The following is a 26,966-nucleotide window of genomic DNA, read 5'->3' as shown; positions in this document are numbered from 1 at the left end:
AACAACTACAAGTGACCCTATGTGCACTGAAATTGTCCGTGGACATGTTCTCAAAAATTTCTCTTTTAACTATATGAACTGATTATTTTCTCATTAATTAAATTTAACAACACATGCAAAACTGTGAGTTTCTGAGTTACATTTTGTTATTAAAATAGTAAAATTTTCCCTTTTAACTGTGAATGGAGCCAAATCAACCTTAACTTTCCAGGTGGCATTTTCCTAGCTTGTTTTAGGGTTCCTGCCGGATCTGCCATTAACCATGAGTGCTTTTGGGCTATCACAAGATACGAAAACTATTTACAAGAAAGAGTATTTGAAGGAATTCATGAAAATTATGTGTAAAGGGGGCCCTGTTGATAAAATATATTGGGAAATCCAATAAACTTAGATAAAGTCCCTTACCAAAGTCAGATGTTATGAGGGGGGATACTTCAGTTCAGAAGAGAAAATGTACAGTGGAGTGGCATGAGGATAATTAATGAAGCAAAGAGGCAAGAGTATGTCAGAAGATGAGAGGAACATGCAGTTCCCAAAGTCAGCTCTGTGCACGTTTGATGTATGAGCCTCCTGTTTTCTGTGTGTTGGTTTTTTACCTCTTATTTGTATCTGCTAGTTCTCATGATATTAAAACCAGCTATGCTAACTTAAATGACCAGAAAACAGGTTCAAAACAACTAAAATTAAGTATTTTTTTGCATAGCTAGTAACTAGTGAAACTCCTTGCCACAGAGTGTTATAGATGCTGAAAATGTTAATGAGTTCTGGAAACAGAGACTTGAGGAGGAAACATCAGTCAAGAAATATGAAACACAAAGATGAAATGCAGCCCACAGGTCAGGAGCTCCCTCATGGGCAGAACCCTGGAAGCTGAGAGGGGAACTGGTGGGAGGCAGAGTGGAAGTATTCCTCAATATTTTTCCCTAAATATCTAGGACTAGACAAACATTTGGCCTGCCCCACTACCACTGTGCTTAGGTTAAGCTCTTGTCCTTTCTAAACTTAAATCAAGAAGGAAAGCAAATCCAATCACTTTCTTGTTTTGATCTGTTTTAATGAAATAAAATGTCATGTGGGACTGCACACTATTTTCTTTTTTAATAAAAATAGTTCAGCTAGTTCAGATAGATAGTATGTAAAGGTCTTGTTTCCTTTGGTTAACACAGACACATAGTTTTACATACTGTCTGCCCCAAAGAGTTCATCATATAAAGCAAGATGGAGCAAACAGCTGCAATAAATAGAAGTGAGAATAAGGAGTATGTTTTATAATACTGGAACAATGATCTAAGCGAGTCTGAATCATATAATATTTGTTTGGTTTTTGTCTCCTCAGAATAACTATCCACTGTGCTTGAGTGCCAATCAGTGCAGAGTTTTGGCCAGGTTTACTTTAGAAACCAAATGGAACAAAACTGGGGGAAATATATGTGCTTTAGACAAAGTGCTATATAAGTTGGCATCTCTGATGAGGACAGGATTAAACTAACAAAATTGGCAGCTTGAAGAGGACTTCTTTCTTTTTCTCTTTTGTGGGACTGACAATGAATATGGAAGCCTCGAGTGCCATTTCATTGAGTCAGTTTTCATGTCTTTAGGCAGTGAATTAATTTACCAAGTCTATGGGAAAATGGTTAGAGAGTTAGCAATTTCTTAAAAAAAGGTCATCCTGCTAACTTCTATGCATTTTACATGATACGAGAGATGTCTTATGAATATAGTTCTAGAAGTTGGTGATGTATTATACCAGCACCAGTACTGAAACTTCTCCCTGTTTCAATCTAGGCACTTAATCATGATATAGTATCTCCCACTGCTATACTTACCTACTCTTCCCACCAATACTAACTCTCTTCTTCTAATTTAGTCAAAGCCTAAGACACTCAGTTAGGAACTGGCATTATGGATTTGTTGAATAAGTTCTGTTAATTACCTTTTATGGACCAGTACGGTAGAACATTTACTTTAAGTACACTAAAAGCATTTAATAGTATACTTAAATTATTCTAATAGTTTGCTAACTATGTTGTATGTTCTTAGGAGATGCAATTAGAAAATTATATAACATTGCATCTGTCATGGAAAAGAACGTAATTCTATTGTTATACCTTTTCTATGTCAGATGCCTTACTAATTACATCATTTGACAATTACTAACTGTAACAGATTGTACACATCCAAGTCATATAACCTCTTTCGTGAGTAAGATAGCATTACATAATTGTCAAATGACTCCATGGAAAACAAAATTAATGCACTGATTAGTATTACTTATCTTAATTATATATTTACAGCTTTATTAAATATACAATGATAAAATTTCCCCAAATATCTAAGGGGCTTAGGATATAGATCCAATAAAAAACTTAAAAAAGGCTTTAGATAGAAACATGGTCCCAAGGTAAACAAAACCAAACTGTATTCTAAGAAGCTCCCATTAAGTGTTTGCCTAATCCTGGACATACTACAATCTATAATTTTCTTCCTTTTTAACTTAAAAATTCCTTTTGGGTTCTACTGCTGTGGAAGCCAGAGCTGTTTATATCTAAAGCCTGTAAATTAACTAGCTGTTTGTCTTCCATCCCCGTAAAAAGTAAAAAAAAAAAAAAAAAAAAAACACAAAAAAACCTGGGCTCAGTGACTGCTTTTTGGTCTTAGTGCTGCTTTTCTGAGCCCCTGGGATGGGCTCAATGTTAAAACAGCCACTTGGTCATATTTCTTCATTTTGGATGTACCCTCAGGAACTCTGGCTAGAGCCTTGCATTTTGCTCACTTCTCAGGGTGCCCACCACATGTGTTAGAATTTATCTGCAGTCAGATGACAGATGGAGTGACACTCCAACTGTCTGTTCTTGAAATTACAACATCAGGCAACTAAGGTGATCCAAAATCCTTATGTGCGTAGTTGTTAGAAAGGTAAATGGGATTTGTGCATAACCTATAGGCTGAACTTGCCTCCAAAGGACATAGAAATGTCTGGAACTTGTCTTGAGTGTGAGCTGGGACCCAGATTGCTCCGTGAGTGTTTTGTCATGTCAGTGTGGACAGTTTTCCGTTGACAAGGAGATCTGTGATCTGGGAGTGACTCATTCATCCTACAGGGAAAGTGGTGTTTAGGTCACTGTCTTCTACTCTACACTACACTTTTGAATCAAAGTCTTGCGTTGTGGAAATGTTTTAGAATCAGTCTGGTGAAATTTCTGTATACTTGCAGAGGCACACAATGTTCGACAACCAGTTCTTCTGGTTAGTATTGTTGCACTGAGAAAAGAACAAAAGACACTACCTGGTGCCAGCCTTTAACCATTGAGTGGAAAAAAACATAGCTTCATTTCTACTGTTGTAAGATTTTTAAAAGATGCGTTGGTCATTACTAATAATGTCACAATATTTTATTATAGGTTACTTACGAAATTGCTGGTGCGATAGAAAAAAATAAAGATTCCCTTTCACAAAATCTCATATTTGTAATGAAAAGTAAGTAAATGGTTTTGTGGTTGCTGTTGTTGTTAGAAATCAAGACATTATGACTTGACTTTAATTTTCATTTTAGTTTTAAAAGAAATCTATATATATTTTATTTCTAGTAAAAACAATCACCCTCATCTTTTTTAGGTATGTAAACATTGTTTGAAATTTGCTCTAATTTAGAAAGCTTTTAGAATTCATGAACATAAAGCATCTTCATCATGTTATGTAATGTAAAGAACAAGAAGGTATAGTGTGATAGATGAGTATGACTTAAAGAAATCATTGAGTATTAATTAAAGCGAAAATTAAACCCCAGAAAATAGGGAAAGGAAATAAGGCTCCCAAAATCATAGAGACTGCAGTGGGATGCGCTTCACTGCTTGAATGCCTTTCTAAAAGCAGGGACCTGTGGGCGTTCTTATGTTTTTCAATGAATAGATACAAATGTCCATTGAAATACAAAATTAAATACCTTTCCATGTGCATGTTATATAATTATGCCTAATAACAATGCATCCCAGTTTATTAATTAATGATTCATAATTAGATTATTAAAAACCTCTATCATTTACCCTTTCTGTGAAGAAAAACAAAACATTTTCCTCAGGGAAATGTGAGTGTATCCTGAGATGTTATTTGTCTTTTCTCCAACCCCTGCAGAGTCTTTCACTCAATATACTATATACTTATATATCTTTCCATAGAAATAGAGGTTTTTTGGAGGTCATATTTGTCTTCCAAATCAGCCCCGCTGTTACAATGTATTGTTTTTTAGCAATTTTACTGTGAAATTAGCTAAACTCCCTAGTAAAATAATTGATGCATTTTAAAGGCAAACAGTGTACATTAAGGATGAAGAAAGAAATGGAAGAATTGATCTTGAATATAATCCTATTGATTATAGTTTTAGAGACATTCCAGCTCTCACTACTTGGAATTTACATGATAATCTGCCAAAGAGTATAAGAAGGTATGGCAACTTCCAGTATGTTCTACAAGAGAGAGCATTCTTCCATTCTCTCACATACTCTTCTTTTGCACTTCCATTGCTATTTTGTGTAATCAGCTATGCAACTGTTAAAAGGGAAGAACAGAGGATTGGATTGGATATAAAATGTTATGCTGAGAGTGAGTGTATATATAATTAAGAAGTCATAATAATAACAATTATAATTAATGGAAAAATTCTAAAGGCAGGTTATCTACAAGCATGTAAGTCATTTAAGGGCTACGTTCCTTCTTTTTTAAGTGGCTTAGGCTTAAAACCTATTGATTGTCAGCGACATATTTCCTTTAGGGTCAGTTTCATAAGTTATGTAGATGTATACCTTAAGTGCATGCTTCCTTTGAATTTCATTGAATTTAGTTTCATTAATGAAAACTTTTAAATATGCTAACAACATTAAAGTAATTTGCATATGCGTGTAGGAATGTGGAACATACCTGTCCGACAAATAAATCAGGAGAGACTATTGACATATGTTTTATCTGTTTTAATGTGAAGGCCATAACTTTAATGCCTTTCCCAATGCTACTTATTACATTTATCCATGTTTTAAACATACGGAGGTGTACTATGTCCACTGACTGTGCTGAACTTGTTTCAAGTATCTGCTTTACTATCTTCCTCATAATTTTATTAGTCCTGTTAAGTAAGGAATAGTAATTGCCACAGAAAAAGGAAAACATATCTATTGCATTTAAGCATCTAGTAAATATATCTTTAGACAGCTAATAAAGAGTAAACTGAGGATTTCTACCTGCTATGCTAAACTTAATGACATTATTTATGATGCTTATCCCATTCATCTTTCTGGGTTTTTGTCTGTTTTATTCACATGATGGGTGTGATCATAATGCCAGTCTGTTAGTTCTTAAAAAAAAGTAATACAAATCAAGGATGGTTAAGGATATATTACACAACAGGTTTTTAATACTTATTGGTGCTGTGGCAGTACAAACAGCATGTAATTACTATGTTCATCTTAAAAAGCCCATGACCATAATCTCGTAAAGGATAACCTGACTGAAATTAGTATAAAGTATCCTATCTGTCTTAAAATTCAGATTTTTATTTTTAAAAACACCTTTTGGAAGTGTACTTGGTTTGTACTAATTATCACCACTGCATCAAACAGACATATGGCATTGTCTTTTTTTCTGTAAATGTTTGTAAGTGTGGTCTTGATGTAGGGAAATGTGAACCCAGCGTGCTACAGTCCTGTCCCTCACCTTGCCTTTTTTTTTCTTTTATCCCTTCCCATATTGTGTTTTGTAGAATTCTTTTTCTTTGGTGCAGTGAGTGTCTATAATTTATTTCTGCCTTGATCATTTCTAAATACTACATTGGGTAAATGTTGTGCAGAATGCATCTCTTGTATTGCTTCAATAGATATATAAATTGGGAGTCTGTAATGGAACAAAATTTAGAGGTGATTATCACATAAATAATTAAATTTAGACAGATCACAGTCTGAAACTTTTGTTTCAAACTGTTTGCTTCAGCACAGGACCTGAATATGTTTAAAAATAGTGTTACTGATGGCTGACATCCTTAGATATTGAATGCTCTTTGATAACTAACTTAATAGTTTATTAGTTTGTCCACTTGTTTTAAGTTTACTTATTTAATTATATCTCCTACTGTATGTCTTTTTACTTCCAAATACTATATATATATATATATATATATATATAAAATTTTCTAACCTGTATTTTATCTTCATGCATTAATTTCTTCTTTTTTTCCCAGCCAGTGAAAATGTAGTCATCAGTCAATTGTTCCAGTCCAAGCTGACACAAACTGGATCACTTGTTCCTCCATATCATTCCCTTAAAATCAAAGGGTGTAAAGCAGCTTTGCTGAGTAAAAAAATGTCAGTAGCCTGTGCAAGTGGAGAAGCAAAGAAATATATTGAGCTCAGCAAGGTAAGAATTTAGGACTCTCTCTGCTCTTTGCTCCTTGAAGATTTTTCTCAGTTACTTTGTCATTTCAGAAAGCTCCTTGTTCTCTGCTTCACTCTCTGGAGTCATTAAACTATTAAAACAATCTAGTACTTAATATCAACACTAAAGGAATAGTGAGAACTAACAGGTTATCATTTACTAACACCAATAATGCTGGTTCAAGAACCTCTTTCTTGGACTCTCTGAGCAGGAGGTTGGGCCAGATGATGAGGTGCCTTCAAGCCTGAATCATTCCATGATTTTGTGGTTCCAGGGCTTAGCAGTGGATGCAATATTACTAATTTTTGGCTGTATAGGAACACTTCTTTGTTTTGTCTCCTTGGCTGACTTAATGATAAATAGTTAAGTAAATTAAGACATAGGAAGTGCAAAAATAAAACTGCAATATCTTTATCATGTTAACCTGAGAAGATTTCTGGTTTGCAAAAGATAGTTTGTGTGGTTTTGTAGGAAGATCAACCCTGTACATTTTGGAAAACGTTGTTATTTTAGGTGGTCACTTGCATGTAAATTTTCCCAGTCAATTTGAAATCAAATCAAACTCTCCTCATTTCTGAACTTGTCTCTTTTTCTGGTAGCTAAATTAGCCAAAAAAGTAAAAAAACAAAACAAAAACCAAAACAAACCCCAAAAAGATGGGGGGGAAACTTGGCAGGCTATCAAAAAATTAATTGTTCATGTCACATGGAACATCTCTCTTTTGAAGAGAAATAACATGATTTGCTGAGTCCATTCTTGACAGAGCTTTGGAATTCCTCCTTCTTCTAGAAAAGAAGCAAGCAATTCTCACAATACATCAGCTGCCTCACCAGGCTTCTTGAATCTTATGACTCTATTTTTGGCTTACAGCTGCATAAAATTGATTCTGTCATGGGATTAAGGAGCCTGCTCTCATGTGTCATTGTGGAAGCCTTTATGCAAGTACATCCACAGAATAGCAATGGGAGTTTCCTTATAGCCCCCCTGCTGATAGTAGCATAATTCCTGTCTACTGTTCTTGTCAGTAATCTCAGTGGAAAAACTTAAGTTGAAGTGAATGGTGTTGGTTTAAGGCTATATTTAGCAAACAGCTGAGGCATCACAAGGTGCCTTTAGGTGCCTTTCCACTATAGTAACAGCTTCCTAGAGGAAGCTTCCTAAAGCTGTGAAAAAGATCCTGGTCCCATACATGGAAGGAAATATGAAAAGCATGTCTAAGTTAGAAGCCTAATCAAGCCAGGGGGAAACACCACACAGCTGGGATCTCTGAAACTATGAGGGTTTTGACCAGTCCAGAATAGCTTTTAACCTGGAGTTACTCTCTTGAGAGATAGAAGACATATTCAAATTCCTTTGGGAAGCGTGATAAATTAAGTCAGAAATTCCAGATTCAGTGAGAATGCTCTAAACTTTTAGGTATTAGATGGAAGGTGGGAAGAACTTCATCCTTCATCTGCCCACAGAGACAAGGATGGCTTGGCTTCTCAAAGGTAGGCTTTGAGAAGAGCTGCGCAGGTGAGACAGAACACCACTTAGTTTGTAGATACTAAGCTGGCCTAATTTGAGCAAGGTACTGTGCTGCCCTGCAGGACAGAAGCAGAACTTTAGGTATCTAAGTTGTTCCAGTGGCAAAAAAAGAGACACATGTAATTTTGGAATAGGCACCTGATGCAGGAGCTGGAAGTAGGTAAGTACTTAAATTCTTTTGTGGATCAAGCCCACATCTATAACTGTGCTGTGCCAAATAATTTCTTCCCTTTTCCAGTATAGCCTTGAAAATCCACTGTGATGGGCTGGAATAATGTTGGTTTTGTTGTTTTGTTGTTGTTATTGCAATTGGAAATGCAATGTAAGGGACATTTTCTTATTAGTTTAGAATTAAAATGACTATATGTTGGAAAATCATAACCACTGCATTTTTATTGGAGTTTATCCTGAGGGTAAAGGCAAAAAAGAGAAAAAGAAAGAAAAGGGGCGGGGGGAGGGGGGAGGGAGAAAGAGGGACATTAAGGCAAGAATTATCAACCAGAGACTGGCATTCGTTTTATATCTTAAATTTGAGTTGTAACATACATCATCAGGCAGTGAGAAATGCAAAACCGAAGGTATTCATGTTGCTGTGTATGGGTAGTCATCTAGACTCCACCATATCCAGGGAAGAGAAGTAGACACTTTCAGAGGTCAGATAGGAGTGTGTTGTGATTCCTCTCCCCTTTCAGCTTGTCATCTGCAGTCCTAGCTACTTGCTAGGTTGTATAATTATGGATTTCTCTGTGTATGGCCATGTATGGCCAGCTGTTTACCTCTCCATAAATGACTCTTCCCTTGATTTTGAGCATGCTGTCACAGGTAAGGATGGTCTACCTCTTTGAACTCACCACTCTACTTGTAGTAGGGTCCAAGAGAACAGTGTATCCATCCTAAGATAGACATGAACAGATCTAATAGCTGGCCAGAATTTTGGAGCACATAAGGAGTCATAGGAATCTGGGGATGAAGTCTCTGTGACTTACGAAGACTGTGTCCTGTTTTCAAATAAAATAGAACATGTCTTCACTGACACTCTCACAACTCTCTTTTGCTCACATCAGCTCTTGCTCCCTTGTTTTTCTGTAATCTTTTCCTAGTGCATGCTTTGGCCCTGTTGCCTTTCCCTGGCTTCCTTTGGAAGAATCAGTGCGTTTCAGAGTTCATACAGCAGAATTCTAGTCACATGAATGCACATCACTAACAGAAGGCTTTTCTTTCCATTGATTTTACGTTGTTTCTCTTTATGAACACTTTGCATCATTGTCTGTTAGTTGAAGAACTCATCTATTGCAAAGCTTTTGGTATGTCTTCTGGTTAAAGCTTTAAAATATTCTGCTGGTAAACAGCAGTATTTTAGGAGGAGGTTTTAGCTTCTTAACAGAGATTACAAAGTTACATGTATGTATTTTTTTCTGTAGATTAGAGGTACAAGATTTTCCAACATAAAGCTGTATATTAGAGGGTAATAGAGAAGTACAGCTTTGGTGATGTAGTCTTGTTCCTTAGCCCATAGCTGAAGATGTCCAAGTTTAGAGAGTTTGAATTAAATTCAATTTTTGTCTTTGCCTTGTTTCCTTTCTTTTCTCTCCCTCATTCTGAACCAAACACTTCTTTCCCATGGACAGCAGGCAGGAACTTTAGCATCCAAAGCGTTGTTCCTGGCTCTTCCACTAACTCAGGAAATGGTCTTGAACTAGGGACTTAATCTGTTGGGAGGAAGGGGTGGGTGCATTATCTGACAAGTGGAGAAAAGTCTATTTTAGCTATATTCCTCAATTATTTTGCAAACCTTAACTGAGAGGCATCACTGGCATACTAGTGGTTCTTTTTATGAGAAGACCTGGAACAAGCAGATATCTTTTACTTTTCTGTTTTGAAGTTGGGGATGAATTTGCCTTTAAAATCTTATTGCATCCTAGTAAGTGAGATTTGAAGTAAAAAAGAGCTCCAAAGTTTAGCATAGTGAGTAGAGAATTGCTTGCACTGCAATATTTTTAATAGAGTTTGGCTTGAGTGGGCCAAGCTGAGGAAATGTACACTTTTTTGATGCAAGTGGAAAAAGGCAGGAGTAGGCCAGAACATGCTGACTTGACAGAAAGGGATTTTTATGGGGTAAGTGGACTGGAGAAAGGCAGTGAAAAAAAGTCAGAGATGAAAAGGCTGTCATTGATACAGAGGTTTGAATCTAAAAGCTTGGCCAAATCCTGGAATGCAGTAATTTTGCCTGCCTTCCTGTACAAAGTTTAACAAAAACCCCGAATTTCTGGGACCACTTTTAGGGTGATTATTGCCATTTCAGTCTTAAAGGTAGGAAGTAGAACAGCAAAAAATAAATTTGTTCCCCACTCCCAACTCTGATATATAGGACAACATTGGTTCTAATGAGATATGAAGTTATTGATAATTTATGTCTATAATGGGTGAAAATGGGTTAAAAAAAGAAAAGAAAAAAAGGTTAACTGCATTCACTTGTGCAGGAAGAAAAGAGAAGGGGATTTTTTAATATTAATATTATTGTTTTGTCTTCAAGATTTTTTTAATGATCTGTTCTTACATTTTCTCACTTAAGCGTCTGCCAAAGACACAAGGAACCTTTTCAGAGAGTTACAGAATTATGCTACTTATAGGCAGACTGTATGGGATGCTAACTGCACAAGTCCTACTTCTGCAATAGAGTTCCAGATCATATTGCTTTGCCCAGTTATTTGGAAAAGGTATTTTATCTTTCCAATGGTATACAGCTGCTTTTGAAATCAAAACTTTCTCGCCAGTCATGGCTCTGCAGATACTTGAGGATATTTATCCACTTACCCAATTATTTCTGAAACTCAAATCATTGTCTATGATACACTATTTGTATAAGTGTTTGCCTGTTAGTAAATTGTGCAACAATGAAAATGAAGCTTTACTGCCCATCTTGAGATAAAGGTATTGTGTATATGCTTTTCTCCCCCACAGCTGTTGAAAAAGAAAGGAACATCCTCATTTCTTCAGAGACTGGAACGAGGGGGCCCAACCACTGTGGCAATACAGCTCAGGGTTAGTGAACATTTTCTGGACAGAAATTTACAAAATAACAACAAAAAACCCCAAACCCTTTTAAAAGCAGGACTAGTCTCTACAGATTGCAATGGAAGAAAGAAAAATCATATGCTTGAGAAAGCCACTTGCATGGCGAGGTCAAGCTTTTTGAGAAAATGATGTTAAAAAGTTATGAAAAGCATATGTGTTGAGCAAATGCCTTTGCTGCACAATAATGATTGATAACTGATTTTTTCCCCACAGAAATCACTCACAGATATTATTGGGAAGCTGCAGAACTGCACGCCACATTCTGTTCATTGTATAAAGCCCAATAACTCCAAGTTGCCAGATACTTTTGACAATTTTTATGTGTCTGCTCAACTGCAGTACATCGGTGTCCTAGACATGGTCAAAATCATACGACATGGATATCCAATACGTCTCTCTTTTACAGACTTCTTGTCAAGGTAAATTCTTTTAAGTTTCATAAAAACTTTTTCTTACCTACAGTACAAAGCCTTCTGTCATATTCTGTTCGTGCTTGCAGTGTTGTTTTTCTGATGAGCCTTTCAGACTTTCTTCAGAGAAAAATCATGTCTGCCAGCAAAGGGTGTAGGCTTGTTATTTTTTAATTGAAGGAATCATGAACTTTGTGGAAATATATTTATAAAGTTCATCAGCAAAATGTATTCAATTTAAAAAATATAACTTCATAAAAGTTGTATTTTTATAATTTATGCTATTTATATGATTTCTAAAACACAAAACATTGCATGTTGTCTCCAGGTAGTTAAAAAGCAGAAGGAGAAATAGCCTAATTTTTCAAGTTTATCAGTGTAGGTGTCATGGGTTCAGTATTTGTATTTCGTATGCTAGGATTTGTTTCTGCATGGTGATGAGTTATTAATGCTCATACCACAACTCCATTTTTATTATTGTTAGGAATGATGAAATTTTGAATTAATGTGAAAAGACAAAAAGATATATGTTACTGCTTCTGGCTGAAGGCAAACTCTTTTCCCCCATCCCCAATTCAATTTTGGGGTTTTGGCTCGCTTACATTCTCAAATGCTTCAGCAAAGAAAGAGCACCTCTTGTCCAAGAGATGTTCGGTTAGCAACCTCATGCACTCAACATATGTTCCTCCTCTCTGCATGTTCTACTCCTTGACTGATACATTGAGCAGTCATGATCTGGCCTATGTATTATTTTACATCTGAAAAACAGCATGGGAATATCAGCTGCTTACACACACCTAGACTTTCACTTGCCTTCTTGGAAAAAGCTGAGGATGTTAAATTACTGCTTGGACAGGATGATATACTCTCTGGCAATTCTGTAGATATTCAAAAAGTGCAGGAGTATAGGAGTTTATAATTCCACGTGTTTCAAAAACAAGCCATCTCTGTCCTACCGCAATATTCATCCTGCAGCATGAATCCAGAAATGCGGGCTGGTTGAGGAGAAGATGCAGATAATGGGAGATTTGGAAAAGCAGGCTGCTTTCATATTCAGAAGTGGTCGGGGCAATCTCTATATAGCCGTTTCTATATTACTGAATTGAACACTTCAAGGGACTATTACATGGGCACAAAACCACAATCTTTTCTACTGTTAAATCTTTACAATGGTTCCTGGCAGGGATTTTGGTCCTTGCCACCTAGCTTTTCTCGCTGCAATCCCCAGGTGCAGGTTGGGGGTTAACACAGGCCTGGGACCATTCCTGGTGGGCAGTGTGGAGATAGCTGCTCTCTTTTAGAGGATAAAAGAGAGTAACCATATGTACAAAGGTCATTTTATTCAGTTGGCTTCAGTGCCAGAGAATGGTCCCATGCATGTACACTCTAACAGTATAGGCATAAGTGTGGCATGTCTTTTTTGGAGAAACTTTATTTAAAAATACCACTAAAAGAATGTTTGAAGATTCAAACATACTCTCGATCTTTTTCCTCCACTCTTTCAAGTATGTCCCAAAGACAAATTTTCACCTAAAAGTCTAGAGGACATCTGATGTCTCACAATAACTGTTTATTTGCAGTAATGATAGTAAAACAAGAATAGCAACAAAACCCAACAATATGATGCCAGCAACATTTATGCTATTATTTTAAAGTGTTCTAGTTTTATTACTGTCCATCTTTATCCCTTTTCCTCCACAATAAATTATCTTTATAGGTTCTTTGCAGCTGAGCCCCTGTCTTTTTACCTATTTGCACCAGGTCCTAATAATTGTATTATTACACATAAAATGAATTAAACAGTGGTGGGGCTAGCATGGTGTCACTGAAAATGAAGTCCCTTTTATAATATTCCCTGTGAAAATATGTTGAACCTACTCAGAAGTTAGCAATAGTCACTCTGCATACGTCTCTTGACACTACCACTGATTTTTAGATTTGCATGCAAACAGGAACACAGAGCTCTTGTCCCAGCAGTACTACAAGAAACCATCAGCATTGCAGGGCTTTTTAGAGTAGCCATTCCTGTCACACAGGCCAAAGTTTATCTTACTTTGAACAGCAGAACATGCGAATTCTTCACTTCACTCACCATGACCAGTTAACCTTCATATTCACATTCAGTGTATTTGGATAATTCTTTTCATTTCAAATAGTGCAAGCGTGTGGCTATTTGTTCTGTTATTGGCTGAGAAGTACAAAATTTTTCAGCAGAAATGATAGGATTAGATTGCAGTTCAAAAGTACCGTCAGTTCTTAACGCTGTATTTTTTTAGCCAATAGACTACAGGTAAGAAAGAGTAATGAATTATTGAATTCAGAGATTATAAGCTACCTTTTCAAAAAGTCTTCTAAAAACCTGTCACTTGTACTACATCTCTATATTGCTTCAGTGAGTGGACAGGATGGTTTTGGAAACTGGATAATTAGTTTTGGCGATGTTCTTGTAAACTGGATTTGCTTTGTTGGTTGTTCAGCCTGACTCTGGTCTTGTCCTGCTATTCATTGATTGGAATGAGAAATGATTTTGTCAGATTTCCATATAAGCTTATAGACCTGAAGTTGATAGACTTTCTCACCTTTCAATTTTTTATTTCCTTTGGTGTCAAACTGGTATTTCTAATGTTCTAATACTTGGAAAATAGTATCTTCTCTATTTCTGCAATTATTTTTCCTCCGTCATGGCTCTTCTACTTCTTTTGCATAGTTCAGAATGGTCTGTGATTTCCGGCCCCTAGGTGGGCAGCAATGGTTGCACTGGTATGCATTCAGGCAGGCTCTGAGCACAGGCACTGAGCTACTGAATGCGATGGCTTTCCAAGAGCTGCTTCTTGCAGAACAGTCAGGATGCTGCACAAGAGTTTAAACCTCTCTCTCTCTGAGGTACTGGTTATTATTCTTCAAGTTGCAAAAGAGAGAAAAAATGACATCAGCTTAAATTTTACTTAGGGTCCCTCAATCCCAAACCAATACAAATACCATACAAACAGGTAAAATATAAAATGTCAATTATGACAAGTAGTGATCACAGCAGGCCACAATGCTACTGGTGTGTATGTGAACAGACTCTATTCTGAGCTATCCTGAAGCCAAGAAGAAAAGAAAAAAACACAAATAGAAGAACTGTTGCTTTAGATAGAGATGGATAGTTAGAGGCTTAGTTAAAACCTCATAATTAAGGAAGATCATGAGCAGGAGTAGGATCTGAAAGACAATGAAGGCTTGCTGATTACCTTTGAGTACAGAAATATATACCAGCTGATAGGGCCTCCACTTTCTGCGGTATTTTCACATCTGGAACCAGCCATCACACTCAGAAGCTCAGGGATAAAATACAGCTCTATCACAGTGAGTGAGGATGATGTTCTTTTCTTTTCGTTTTTGTTGTTTGTTTTTCTTTTTTTTTTTGTAGGGAATAAGTGTATTTGTTTAATATTATACTGATTATACTGGGGAGGGGACGAAAAATCAGGAAATGAAACACAGGGAAAGGTGAAGGAATTGTTCTTTATTTACCATAGGAAGCTGTAAACAAGTGAATGCTCTTACTAAGTGCTCTTACTGGGCTGAAAAAGTTTAGCCTCCCCACGGCTTGCCCCGAGGGGCAAAGGAATTACTCCCCATTACTCTGGGGAGAAAGACCTTGACAGCTGACAACAGAAAAACACAGAGGGAGAAAGAAAAAACAGACAGTTTCAGTCTCTTAACTCAATGATGGTTGCACCTGAGAATAATTGAATTTGCTTACACCTTAATTTTTTCTTGAATGTTTTGTGAGAAATGGAAATATAAGTCATTTTTGCTTTATTCTGTCAAGCTCTGCTGTCTCCTTGTTTGTAAATAGTAAATACCAGTAAGGACTCTTGATTTTCACGCAGGTTTTCTTTTTTGAAGAGGAGGGTTTCCTCCCCATTTGAGTCCTGCTAACTAGCACTTTGACCGCGTGACCCCAAAGGGGGAAAAATAGGCTTACAGATGTAAAACACAAGATATCCTGCTATCCTGATATAGTTGATAAGTGTGCCCTATGAACTATCAATCCAAGAATGACAAGACTTAGAGGCAGCAAAATGTATCCCCAGATGGGTGTCTGTGAGAGGTTTACCCATAACTGAGATTTTCACCTTCGGTTTGTTTCTTGGAGTCTTCTGACGGGCTGAGTTGCAGTGAATGCAGCTGCGTGTTCACAATTTGGCTTAGCTCAGCTGCAAAGTGTTTTATAGTAGTGTTGCAAGGAAATCTCATTTTTCTAGAGCTGAATGTACTATGCAGTTCTCCGGGGCTTACCTGGCTTGAGAAGTAAAGGATATTAATGGTAGGTCTGAAAGCACTGTGCAAAATCAAAGAGAAATTGTGGCCCAGATCCCAACTTGAATTCCCAAAAGATAGTGAATTGCTACCCTCCTCCACCCTCCCTGCAGTTTTTGTGCATTTACTTTTAGGGACTCCCTTGTCATATAGGTAATGTGGTCAGAGTTAAAAAAGTTAATTAATGAAAAAATTAAAAACCTTTTTTTTGCTGGCTAATAAAAAGACAGAATGTTTGAATTAGGGGCCTTTGTGGTGAAGGGATAGAGTATCAGAAAACCTGGATATTCTATCAGTAACACAGACAGTACCATTGCTTTTTGAATTGGATGAATTTGAATAAATTTCTATTAATATCTAATTAGGGATTAATATGACTAGTCTCTAGCATATATTTATGAGTCACATTTGAACTCTTACGATGGCTAAAGAAAGACAGTAGCTAAGGAAAGGTCATATTTTGCAAGAGCATTTCTTCCTGGGCTACAAAGCTTAATCATTATTTCTATTGCTGTCTTTTTCGGATTTACTGGTTCTGCTTCTGTATTATCAAAGTAAAAGTTGACAGCTGCTAGGTGAACCCCTCAATCACCAAAGTTCGTTGATCAGAAGAGAAATCTTGTGGAAATTCTGGTTCTTAAGTGGAAGCTGTGACAGTTACTGTCACTGAATACATAATAAAAATGGGAATTAATAAGGTCAGATGCTATTAAATGCTGTAAAAACAGGCAGCACCGATATAATTATGAAATGATATATGTGATTTCAGCAGATTTGCCAACTCCAGCTGCAGTGTTTCTGCTGAATTTGCCTGCAGTGTTGGCTCAATTTCTAAAGCTCTTTGAGTAGAGACAGAAATCAGTTTTAACCTTATCTTTAAAATAGAAAGCCTTGAGTAACATGCCTTTTAGAGTCCTGGAAAAGTTTAGCCATATATTTTGCATTACTATCTTAAGAATTGTTCTCAGTGGGCTAGATTTTTAAATACTAGCTTTGCTTTTAAGTCAAGACAGTGGCACAAACAATGTTGTGAAGAGTTCAAAGTTTCCAATTTGCAGCCCAAATTGTACACATAGGTAAAGTATCCTCAAATATCCTTTTCCTGGAAGAAAGAAAACAGTAGAATAACCATGGAATTAGGAACTCTTTGCAGATGGCTGTTTCTTTCCAGCATTTAGCATTCTGATATCTCATTTAAAATGAGGATAATGCCACCCAAGATATACAAAAAGATCTTTAGTATAAATGTAGTAATTTGTTATGGTTTTGGTATTCGGTGCAATGGCAAAAAAAGTAAGTATTAGTGTGTGCTCTATTACCAGTATAGAACAATAGGGCTCAGAAACTCTCTGGGGCACAGACAGACCCTAGTTGTACAAGCTTAATATCTAGAACCTAATCTCTTTGCATCAATTAATAAAATGGATCCTGGCTGACTTTCGTGTCATTCACCTCACTTGGTGCTCAAGGAAGACATGTAAAAGCCATTTGGAGTATAAATTTTTAAAAATAATGATAGTGATCAAAGACCCATCTAGAGTAATGAGGTGAGCTTATATTTCTTGCTCAGTGAAGTACAAGAATACAGCTGTTCAGGTAAAAATGAGGCAGTAAGATGCTCTGTTTCACTCATTCTGAACAATTTTATTTTGGTACCATCCTCCTCTACAAACACTCCTCTACCATTAGTTTTTTGTAAATTGGATTAGAAATTAAAATTATTTTTTCCTCTCTCTTTCTTCTTTAATGAGGTTCACCAAGTTGCTGAACCGTACCCAGTGCTTTGCTCTGCCTGCGTTTTCATTTCCTTGGTCAAGGAAGAATTTATGAACTCCTGCCTTAGAGACTGAGGTTCAGATGTCACACATATTTCTTGTGTCTGGGAGACTGCTTAGCAATGGAGACTGCAAGGTCCAGTTGCACAGGTCCTGAAATAAGACTTAGCTTGCAATAAGTGTTAGCCTTCCCTGCCCTTTGCGGCAAACCTTCAGGGCTGTTGGACCTCAGGATAACCTCTGTGGATTATGTGAACTGATAAGCAAATTGAGCCTTTCACTTAGTTGATGAGAATTGCAGGATTTCTATGGGAAAAAACCATGTTGTTCAGAAAGCCCAAATAAATATCTGCTAGTGTGCTATTCCTTGTCTTTATTTCTGCACTTTTTGAGTGTTTCTTGGAATTTCATTACTGTCTCTCAGGTTTCTAGACTGTCTTTTCTGGGTGTAACTCTTTCAACTCAGTCTTGTGTTTTCCATCACGGAGCTCCCGTCCTGCCTTCTGTTGCTGCCTTCAAGGAACAGCACAGAAAATTTCATCCTGTGAAAGAGAACATGAAGGCTGTATGTAGAGACATCTCTTAAGAGAGTTGCAAGAAGAGATAAGTCACTAGAATGTTATGATCTACCATTTCCAATTCTCTTTAAAAATAGCTTAAATTGTATCAATGTTGTCTTTAGTTTTACCTACGCAGTAATGCAGCTTAGATTATAAGTAGTTGTTTGTGTTAACTGGTAAGACAGTGTCATGTGTGGGTTTGGAGGTACCTAGTATTAGACCACCATCTTTTTCTTCTTCTTCCTCTTTCTCTTCCCCTTCCCCTTCTTCCCCTCTTCTTCTCCTTCTTCTTTTCATTGGCTAACTTTATTCTCCTCTATGGACACAATATGTTATAATATCTAAATTACAACATATAAGCTGTATGGAGTTAATTAAACATAAAGAATCTCTAAGACTTTAATGTTTTGAAAATAGAATGTTAAAAAGAGTTAACATCCTGATGAGTTTTTTGTTTTAAAGTAACTTAAAAGATGGTGAAACATCCATTCTAATAGGAAATATTAGGAAGGAAATTATGGAACACAGTGATAATGGATTCTTATGATAATCATAGCAGTGAGGGTGCAAAAAGTATGTTAGAAACCTATTTTAATTACAGGTTTTCCTCTGATTTCAGTATTAAGTTCTTCTTAGATGAAATTCTTCTTAGAAGTTACACTTAACTGCAGATCCTGAATCTGCAGTTCTATTCAGGACAGCGGTCACTGATACTGAAATGCTCTAATAGTGGACTTTAGGTCAAAAATGGCTTCAGAGCACTTAATTGTTACTAACTCATCCTGACAATTGACTTTGCTTGGAGGTCATTCAGAAGAAATACCTTTTTTCTCAGGCAGGAAAGTTTATGTTCATGCTAATATTATTGCTTTGTCAAATAGTGTCTGTCCTTCTGCAACTGGCATAAAGCCATTATTAGCTATTGTAAGCTTTTGATCAAATTTATACTATTAGCTGATGCTGCATTGCACAGATGTGTTGTTTATGTTTGTGGATCTTGTATGGGACTCATCATGACATATCTGAACTCCCTTTGTCCAGAAGTTTTTGGTGTTCTTTTTTTTTGTCTCTCTGTCTTTCCTCTCTCTTTTTCAACTCTTGAAAGCAGGGAAGTCATAATATTTTATAATATATCATTTGTGAATTTAAAAAGTGCAGCAAAACATTTCAGAGTCTCGTGAGCAAGTTAGGCAGGGCATTAGTGAGAATGATGTTCTGAGTAGATTGCAAAGTGATAGGTCATCACACCGGCCCTTTTAGCTTTATTGTCTGCTATACAATAATATCATCAGTCTTCTCATAGAGCAGTGCATTGATAGGTGCCAAGATACCTTAAATCTTTGCAAGGAGAGCAAGACATAATCTGAGTGGTGTTAAAAAGCAATATTCCATTAAAGTAGATGTAATGATATCAATTTATACCAAATGGCAATCTCGTCATAGTGTAGTTTGTTGCTTCAGACCTAGAGCTGGAAGTGATGTTTCTGACTGAGGGTAATCATTTTTGTTTGTCTTTCTTTTAGAATGCAAGAAAAGGTGAGTAAATGAAGTATTTTGAAGTCATCAGTTTTGAGGGCACCTTAAACCCAAATTCATAAACATGGTAATGACTAATTTCCTGTGAAGTGTGAAGGTCATCCACAAAGTTGGAAACTGTGATTTTTAAAATGACTATGTCTTTGGCAGTTCTGGTAGTCATCACATGCTATAAAGAAGTGGTGTGGGTTAAGCCCAGTGGGCAGCTCAGCCTCACACAACCACTCACTCACTCCTCCCCAGTGGGGTACGGGAGAGAATCGGATGGGCAAAAAACTCACAGGTTGAGATAAAGGCAGTTTAATAGGGAAAACAAAAGCTGCATGCGCAAGCAAATTAAAATAAGGGACTCATTCTCTACTTCCCATCATCAGGCAGGTGTTCAGCCATCTCCAGAAAAGCAGGGCTCCATCACGTGTGATGGTTACTTGGGAAGACAAATGCCATCACTCCAAAGGTCCCCTCTTCCTTCTTCTTCCCCCAGTTTTTTTTTTCTTTTTTCCTTTGCCAACCTTTCTGATAGTGGGGCCCAGTTTGGAGTAATTTACAGCAGACACAGAAATATTGTAAATTACTAATCCTTTGTGAAAACTTGCTGATGTAGGGGATTATTATGCTTTAAGGGATGACCAGAACCCAGAGTGCACTGACATTCTCCCTGGCAAGCCACATGTATTAGAATTGGTGTACATCACCTGGGGAGTTGCCTAGATGTAAGCAGGTGTTTGGGACTGTCTTAGAGGCTATGGGCCATTTGACATGTATTTGTACAATGTGATAGTATAGTGATAATATCTGGCCTGTTCATACTATGAACAAACGAAATAGCTCTGTATGTTACAAATAGACTGAATGCAGATAGAATATTCTGTTTTACCCCCATTAGGTGTTTCTTTGTAGCTGTTTGGCTTATTTTCTCTATTTTTTCTCTTAGGTCCTCTTTAATACTCAAAAAACAAGAAATAGATGGCTCAACTAACTAGCCTGGACTTAATTTAGAGTGTATAAAGAAAAATGGTCATTTTTAGGATATGATTCAACTGACTTACTTTACATTTATCCATTTTTGCAGGTATTTCACACTCTCAGTCTAGCTCCCATCTATGGCAAGGAACAGAATTAATGGTTTGTAACAGGCTCCAACAAAAACCAGAACATTTTAGCATTGAAACAGAAGCAGCTTTTGAAGTTATACCATGGTATCATCAGTTCTCTAGCCCACAGAATAAGCAGTATTGTATATGCAAAATATCAGTCCTTATGTTACATGTCACAGAGCTGGACTGTGAGAATGATAAAGCTGCTGGTGATTCTGGGGCTTGCCGACAGTGCACAAATGGGTGTAAAAGAAAATAAAGTTTCTTTTTTGTCTGGAGTTTTCAGTGGTAGATCAGACACCTAGCTTTTTTCTGTATTTAGAAGGCAAAAATAAACATCAGAATTGTTTGCTGGCCATCTTCTGAATTTTTTAATGCAACCCTCATTTGCTAAAGTGATTATAAATGGGTGTAAACTCTTGTGCCATTCCACAGAAGTCAGTTGAATTATTCATGTCTGTCATGTACTTAGAGTTCTGCAGGATCGACATGAAAAGGGGTCCCTTGAGTGGGGGGATGTAATTAGGTAATAAAATAGACAGATACAGGGAAATAAAGGTAGCATGGTCAGCTTTAAGTCTGGCAGTTCCTAACTTCCAAATGTTTGGTGTGCAATCTGAATAATCTCCCAGCATTATTTCTATTACATTTAGTATAGAATGTATAAAACCTAGTGGAGCTTCTTACAGGGAGTTTATTGTTTTGTGCAATAGAGAATGTCCTGGCTTTTAGGCTGTTTCGAGGAGAACCTCATGGTATTGCTCTCCCTCGACTACTATGGGCATGCGAGGTATTTTTCTGCCCTTTTTTCTTCTGCCTTTTTTTTTCCTAGCTAGGTTCACTTTCTTAGCAATGATAAGTCTATTGGGCGCACACAAACATAATTCTGGCTGAACCGTTTCAGCCGATCCAGTGGTTTTCTTTATTTTAATTTAAGGACGGATCTGTGAAATTTCAAAATGTTTATTTCATTTCCAGAGTTAAGTGCCACCCTTGGTACCTCTAGACTGACAGTCAGTTTCCAGTAGCATTTGACATTTCTTATCCCGCAGGATTAAGTAAACATTTATTAAATCACTAAATAACCCTGTTACTCTATGATATCCTTATAGTATCTATGCATATTTTACATCTGTGAATTTAAAGGCTTGTGCTGTTTCTAAACATGAAGAAATGTTCCCACAGAGTCCTAAAATACATACCACAGTACTGGATTCCATCTAAAAGCCTGGATTATAAAAATAGATACAATTATATTTGTGTAAAAATAAGAATATTGAAAGTTCTTGACCCATATCTCACAAGGTGACTGAGTTCTGTGTGCCTATAACAAGCTGCTAATAACATTAAATGATTTCAGAACCTTGATGTTTCAATGAAAATAATTATTGAGTACTTCATAATTTGCTGACATCACATAATGACAAAGATAATGGACATAGATTTATATATGGTAGTAAGAAGTTCAGTTAAATGCCTGCCATAGAAATAAACCTGTTAAAAGAAAATATTATCAACCACTAATATTGTCACTAATCCTTATACATTGAAACCCTTTTAAGGAAATGCCTGTTAAAATAATAGCTTCTTAAATTAATACAAACAGCCTATATTTAAAATAAATATTTTAAAGAAGTAAGTATGCAACACATTAGTATATGCTAATGGCGCTATGCAGGAACTTTGAATTATCTAATTAAGGTGCAAATTGTCACACGGATAGATTAATTTTACTGTATAGTTTTAAAATATTTCCTTTGTATTCACTGATTAATTAAATATAACTGTGTGCTTTCAGTGCCTAGAAAAATATAATTAGTTGCTCTTGACTAGTTTTTTTTCTGCTCATAGGACTTGTATAAATGCAGTCCAGCTGCCCCACACTGCAAAGCGATTGTGACCCTCCTGCTGTTTTTTCTTTCTGTGGTTCTGCAGCTGTTAAATTCTTTCCACTCAACTCAGACATTCATGGCACCCTTTTTCTCCTTATCCACATCTTGATATTCTTTACAGCCATTTAATCTTCAGCAGAGGAACCTGGAATGAGACTTCCTAAAGCTAGATTTCCTAGTCAGACTGAATAATAGTAGGCAGTTAATACTGGTGACATCTGAGAGCAAACACAAAATCCTGTGCAAGCATGCATGTAAAATCCTTTTATGTATCTTAATCACTGGGTCTTACTTTGCTTTTTTTCTTAGACCAACGTGGCATTAATTTGACATCATCAGTTTTAGCAGAATTACTCCTGCTGTACTCCACAGTAAATGAGAGCAGAATCTGGTTGAGTATTGGTACAGTATGCCAAGGGGACAGCCTTAGCCTAACTTGAAAAATGTTGCTTGTGTACAGTTTCTCTAACCATTACACAATTCAGAGCCAGGAGAATCCCTGTTACCCAGACTGATGCTACTCACAGGGTTCAGAGGGCACAAGGAAAGCTCCCACAGAAGAGAGCAGACATGGAGATCATCTTCCAGAGCAGCTATTTTGCCTGTATGGTTTAAGAAGGTCCTAAAAACCTTCCCCATAATCCCAATACACCTTGTCTGAGCTACCAGCGAGCATTGTGGGAAGGATTTTATGTATTTCCATTCCTCTTTGGCTGAGTCAAGGTTGCACAGAAGAGAAAAAACAAAAGCAAGGAAGAAATAAAGCATCATCTAGGTGGAACATCAAATTCAATCCTGTTTCCCTTTAATATCAAATTTGCCATTTTACTCTGGTTTTGCTTTCTGCTTCTGCAATATATGTCTATCTCAGTATATTTCCAAATGAGCAGCGAAGTGCTTTCTTGGCAAACAATGAGCCAACGAAGTAGCAACCCCTCCAGGAGACCAAGTGGGAAAGTGTGTAAGCCCACTTTGATGTTTCAACTCAGTATCACATCACGTTTCTGAAAAGGCCTTGTGTATTTTTCAGAAAAAGTCGTAAGTCACTTTGCTTTACGCAACCTGTTTGCAGCTATTTCAGACATCTGATTCCAGGCTTCCAAACACTGGGACAGGAGCTGGGCCTAAGCATGTCCTTCTCTGAATACCGTTTCAAAGCCTTCTCATAATTTCAGCCCCTTGTAATATTATGCCCACCACTGTGCCTGCAGATCTGTAGGCCAGCAGTCGTGACCTTGTCCTCTGCCCCTTGAAGGATGACTTTCTATCTTGATCTACTCAAAGCTGGCCTGCTGGTGAGGCCCAGCAGCAAGTTTCCTGGAGGCCAAATGCCCAATACTATGATAATCACCAAAACTCTTGCCTTCTAGTGTGATTTTAAAGAAAGGGATGCATTAGACATCTTCTAATTCCTTATAGCCTGAGTGGTGAGTTGTGGTTTAGACTCACCGGGCACGTTTTTTCTCTGTGGTAGGAAAGGGCAAAAATGTACCCATCTGTTCAGTCATCTATTGACTCCTACTCCCAGGCATTCCTTTATTCTGGTCTCTGTTAAAAAAAGAAAGGTACCTTTTGATTTTCTGTGATTTCAGACCTTTTAGTTTTGCAGGAGGACTTTTAATTTTGACACCCTATTTTCACATGGCTACCTCTGTGGAGAAGTGAAACTAGCTTCATGACACACCAGTACTACATCACCTCTGTGTTATACGGAATCAAATTAGCAGGTTGCTAAAGAAAGTTAAGTTTGTTCTGCAGTCCATATATTCTGCGTCCAGTGAAGCATTTTACTGCTCTGTGCGCCTGTTTGTGGAGTGCCCAAGCATGCAGAGGAAGTTAGCTATGGAGAAGGCCTGTCTATTGAGAAGTAAATGTAAACATTTACAGAGTTAGAGGCAAGTGTTCATGTAATAGGGCTGCTTGTCTGTTTGAGGCTAGCATATTTCTGAGTTAAGGTGTCATTTTTGCCCATTTCTTAAATAAATGTATTTTTACATTGCTTTATCAAGATGGAATGGGAACGTCAACTTTAAGTAAGATGATGCAAAAGTATTGTAATGCAAATCTTTAGCAGATGTTGTGAATTCATTTTTTATTGGCATAGCTGAATCCGCTAATCCCAAGAGCTGAACTATAATTTATATTCTATTTATTATTCTGCTGCCACATTGTCTGAGATGAGGAAGCCCCTGCTTAATTACATGAAGTATATGAATAAATATTCTAGGATTAAGACACACATATATTCGTTATTTCTTCTCTCCAGAAATTGAAATTCAGATGTCTAGAAAAGATTAAGGGTGGCAAACCTAATGCAAAAACGTAAAATTTAGGAAAGAAAAAAACCAAATCCTTCCAAGTCATTTGTCTATCACCCACTACAAAGTCGTATCTTTATCTAAGAAATTTATTTTACTTTTTATTCAGTCTAAATTATAATATCCCAAATAGCCACTTCTCATGCAAGGGTATTCTGATCCAGTGGATTTCATAGCCCTGATGCTCCCTCAAAAGTCTGTACTGAGCTCCACATGGGGCCAGTGGCTGACCCACATACAGGTCAGCACTCTTATAACCTGTAAAATTTTGTTCTGGGGATTTTCTGAGTCTCTCCCACTTTTATTTCTTAGTCCTTAGTTTTGCTCTTTTATCTCAGTTACATACCACTCTAAGTACACTTTCCTTTTTCCATAGACATGTTAAAGCATGCTATGTATGCCTCTATACCTCTTTATATAGAAAGGGAATTTTTAATTGTTGAAGTAGAAAATCAGAATGTTTCATCAGTTGAAAAGTTTCTGGCTTCCAGTGGCATATATAAAAACATTGTTTTAAAACTATGATACCTGGTCAGTTTGCTGCAAGGACACTTTTAGCATTATTGCTTTACAGTTTTCTTTCTGTCAGCAAATGTCTGTGTGCCAGATTAACCCAGAGAGAATAAAACTGCTTGCAGTTTTTCCAAAATGACTTTAATTTTATTTTCTCCCTTAATTCTTATTTGTTTTCAGGTCTACCCATTTAATCCTGTGTTGCTTGATATCAATTAGGATATTTAAAAAACTAACACTAGTACAGTAGGCAGGTACTCTAAAGCTTTGATTCATTGCCATATATACTTATTCATTGTTTCAAATCTATCAGGCAAATTGTACTTCGTGCTCACCTCTATACAAATCTGAATTATTTCTTTAAGCCTGTATGAAGCAGCCTGTGCAAAAGGTGCAAAATGTGTTTCATATAAAGGGGAACGTTACAGTCGTCTTATACTATATATTTGTACTCCTATAAAAGAAGCCCAAAATGAAGTCTGTTTGTCTGCTGTAATCTGTTATTTATAAAAGCACCTTTTTCTTCCCTGCATCCAAAGATTTATTCTCTCCAAAATTTTGAATACCTGCTTTCGTTGTTAATATTTATGCTGTATAATGAGATATTTCTGTCATATATTTTACAGAGATTGGCAGAATCACTTTTCTTTTCTTTTCTTGGAAATTATAATAGTCTATTTCCTCTTTTCTAATTATCTGGAATTTCCCATGTTCCTCATATTTCAAAAATAATTAGGTTATTCCTTCAAGAAAAAAAGAATATAACACAGGGAAGTGGAATGAGTATTTATCCTTTATATACACATAACATTAATCAAAGTTCCATCCTATTCTTTGCTGCTGACTGCTTTTATAAGGTTTCTATTACTTGAAAATTTTCCGGACATCCTTTTTTTTCCTTAAAAAACAATAAGTTTCTCTCTTCAGTAGATGGGTCCTCTAGATGTTTCAGTTCTCACTTGATAGATTTTTCAAATACAAACCATGCCTAACCCACTCTCCCCCTCCTCCCCAAATCCAAACAAACAAAACTAAAAATCCTGAGTTATGAGCACATAGTGACAAGTTTTGCAAACAAAGTCCATCTCTTTCACATACTTCACAGACATAATAATACATCAATCTGTTACTGGTTGTCAAAGGAAGAAAAGAGGAAGTTTAGAAAGGGAAAAAAGAGAATTTAGCAAGACAGCACAACCTGCTTTTACTCCTTTGTGATGACAATTTTTACATTTCTTCTAGCAGAAATACGGGATACAAGTTAATTTTGATTGCCTTCTTTTTTCACTACTTTTTGAATAGATTTTACGAAATCATGCCATTTTGCCTTGGCAAACAGAATACATCACAGTAAACAAAGAGAAAATGAAACTGCAACATAAAGAATTACACTGGCAGGACTGATTGTTTTTCCTTGCATAAGCTGTGTTTGGGTATTTAAAACTTAAAACTACAGTACTTAGCACTCTTATAAAGCAGTTACATGCCAGCCAGACATGATTTTTATTTTCTAAATAACAAGACAAAGACATGGAGAG

The 26,966-nt window shown here is 36.7% G+C and overlaps 1 protein-coding gene across 1 annotated transcript in view; it reads left to right on the top strand.

Moving 5' to 3' along the window:
- The window catches only part of MYO16 (myosin XVI), a 404,772-nt gene that overhangs the window by 310,854 nt on the left and 66,952 nt on the right, over positions 1-26,966 (top strand). Inside the window, exons 24-27 of the mRNA XM_075525989.1 lie at positions 3,402-3,477; positions 6,224-6,399; positions 10,906-10,986; positions 11,233-11,438. Coding sequence (XP_075382104.1) covers positions 3,402-3,477; positions 6,224-6,399; positions 10,906-10,986; positions 11,233-11,438 — 539 coding nt within the window. The remainder of the gene's footprint in view (positions 1-3,401; positions 3,478-6,223; positions 6,400-10,905; positions 10,987-11,232; positions 11,439-26,966) is intronic.

This window comes from Mycteria americana, chromosome 1 (genome assembly GCF_035582795.1).
Source record: "Mycteria americana isolate JAX WOST 10 ecotype Jacksonville Zoo and Gardens chromosome 1, USCA_MyAme_1.0, whole genome shotgun sequence".
Lineage (NCBI taxonomy): Eukaryota > Metazoa > Chordata > Aves > Ciconiiformes > Ciconiidae > Mycteria > Mycteria americana.
The sequence above is the reverse complement of the archived record's forward strand: the minus strand, read 5'-3'. Positions and strand labels throughout refer to the sequence as shown.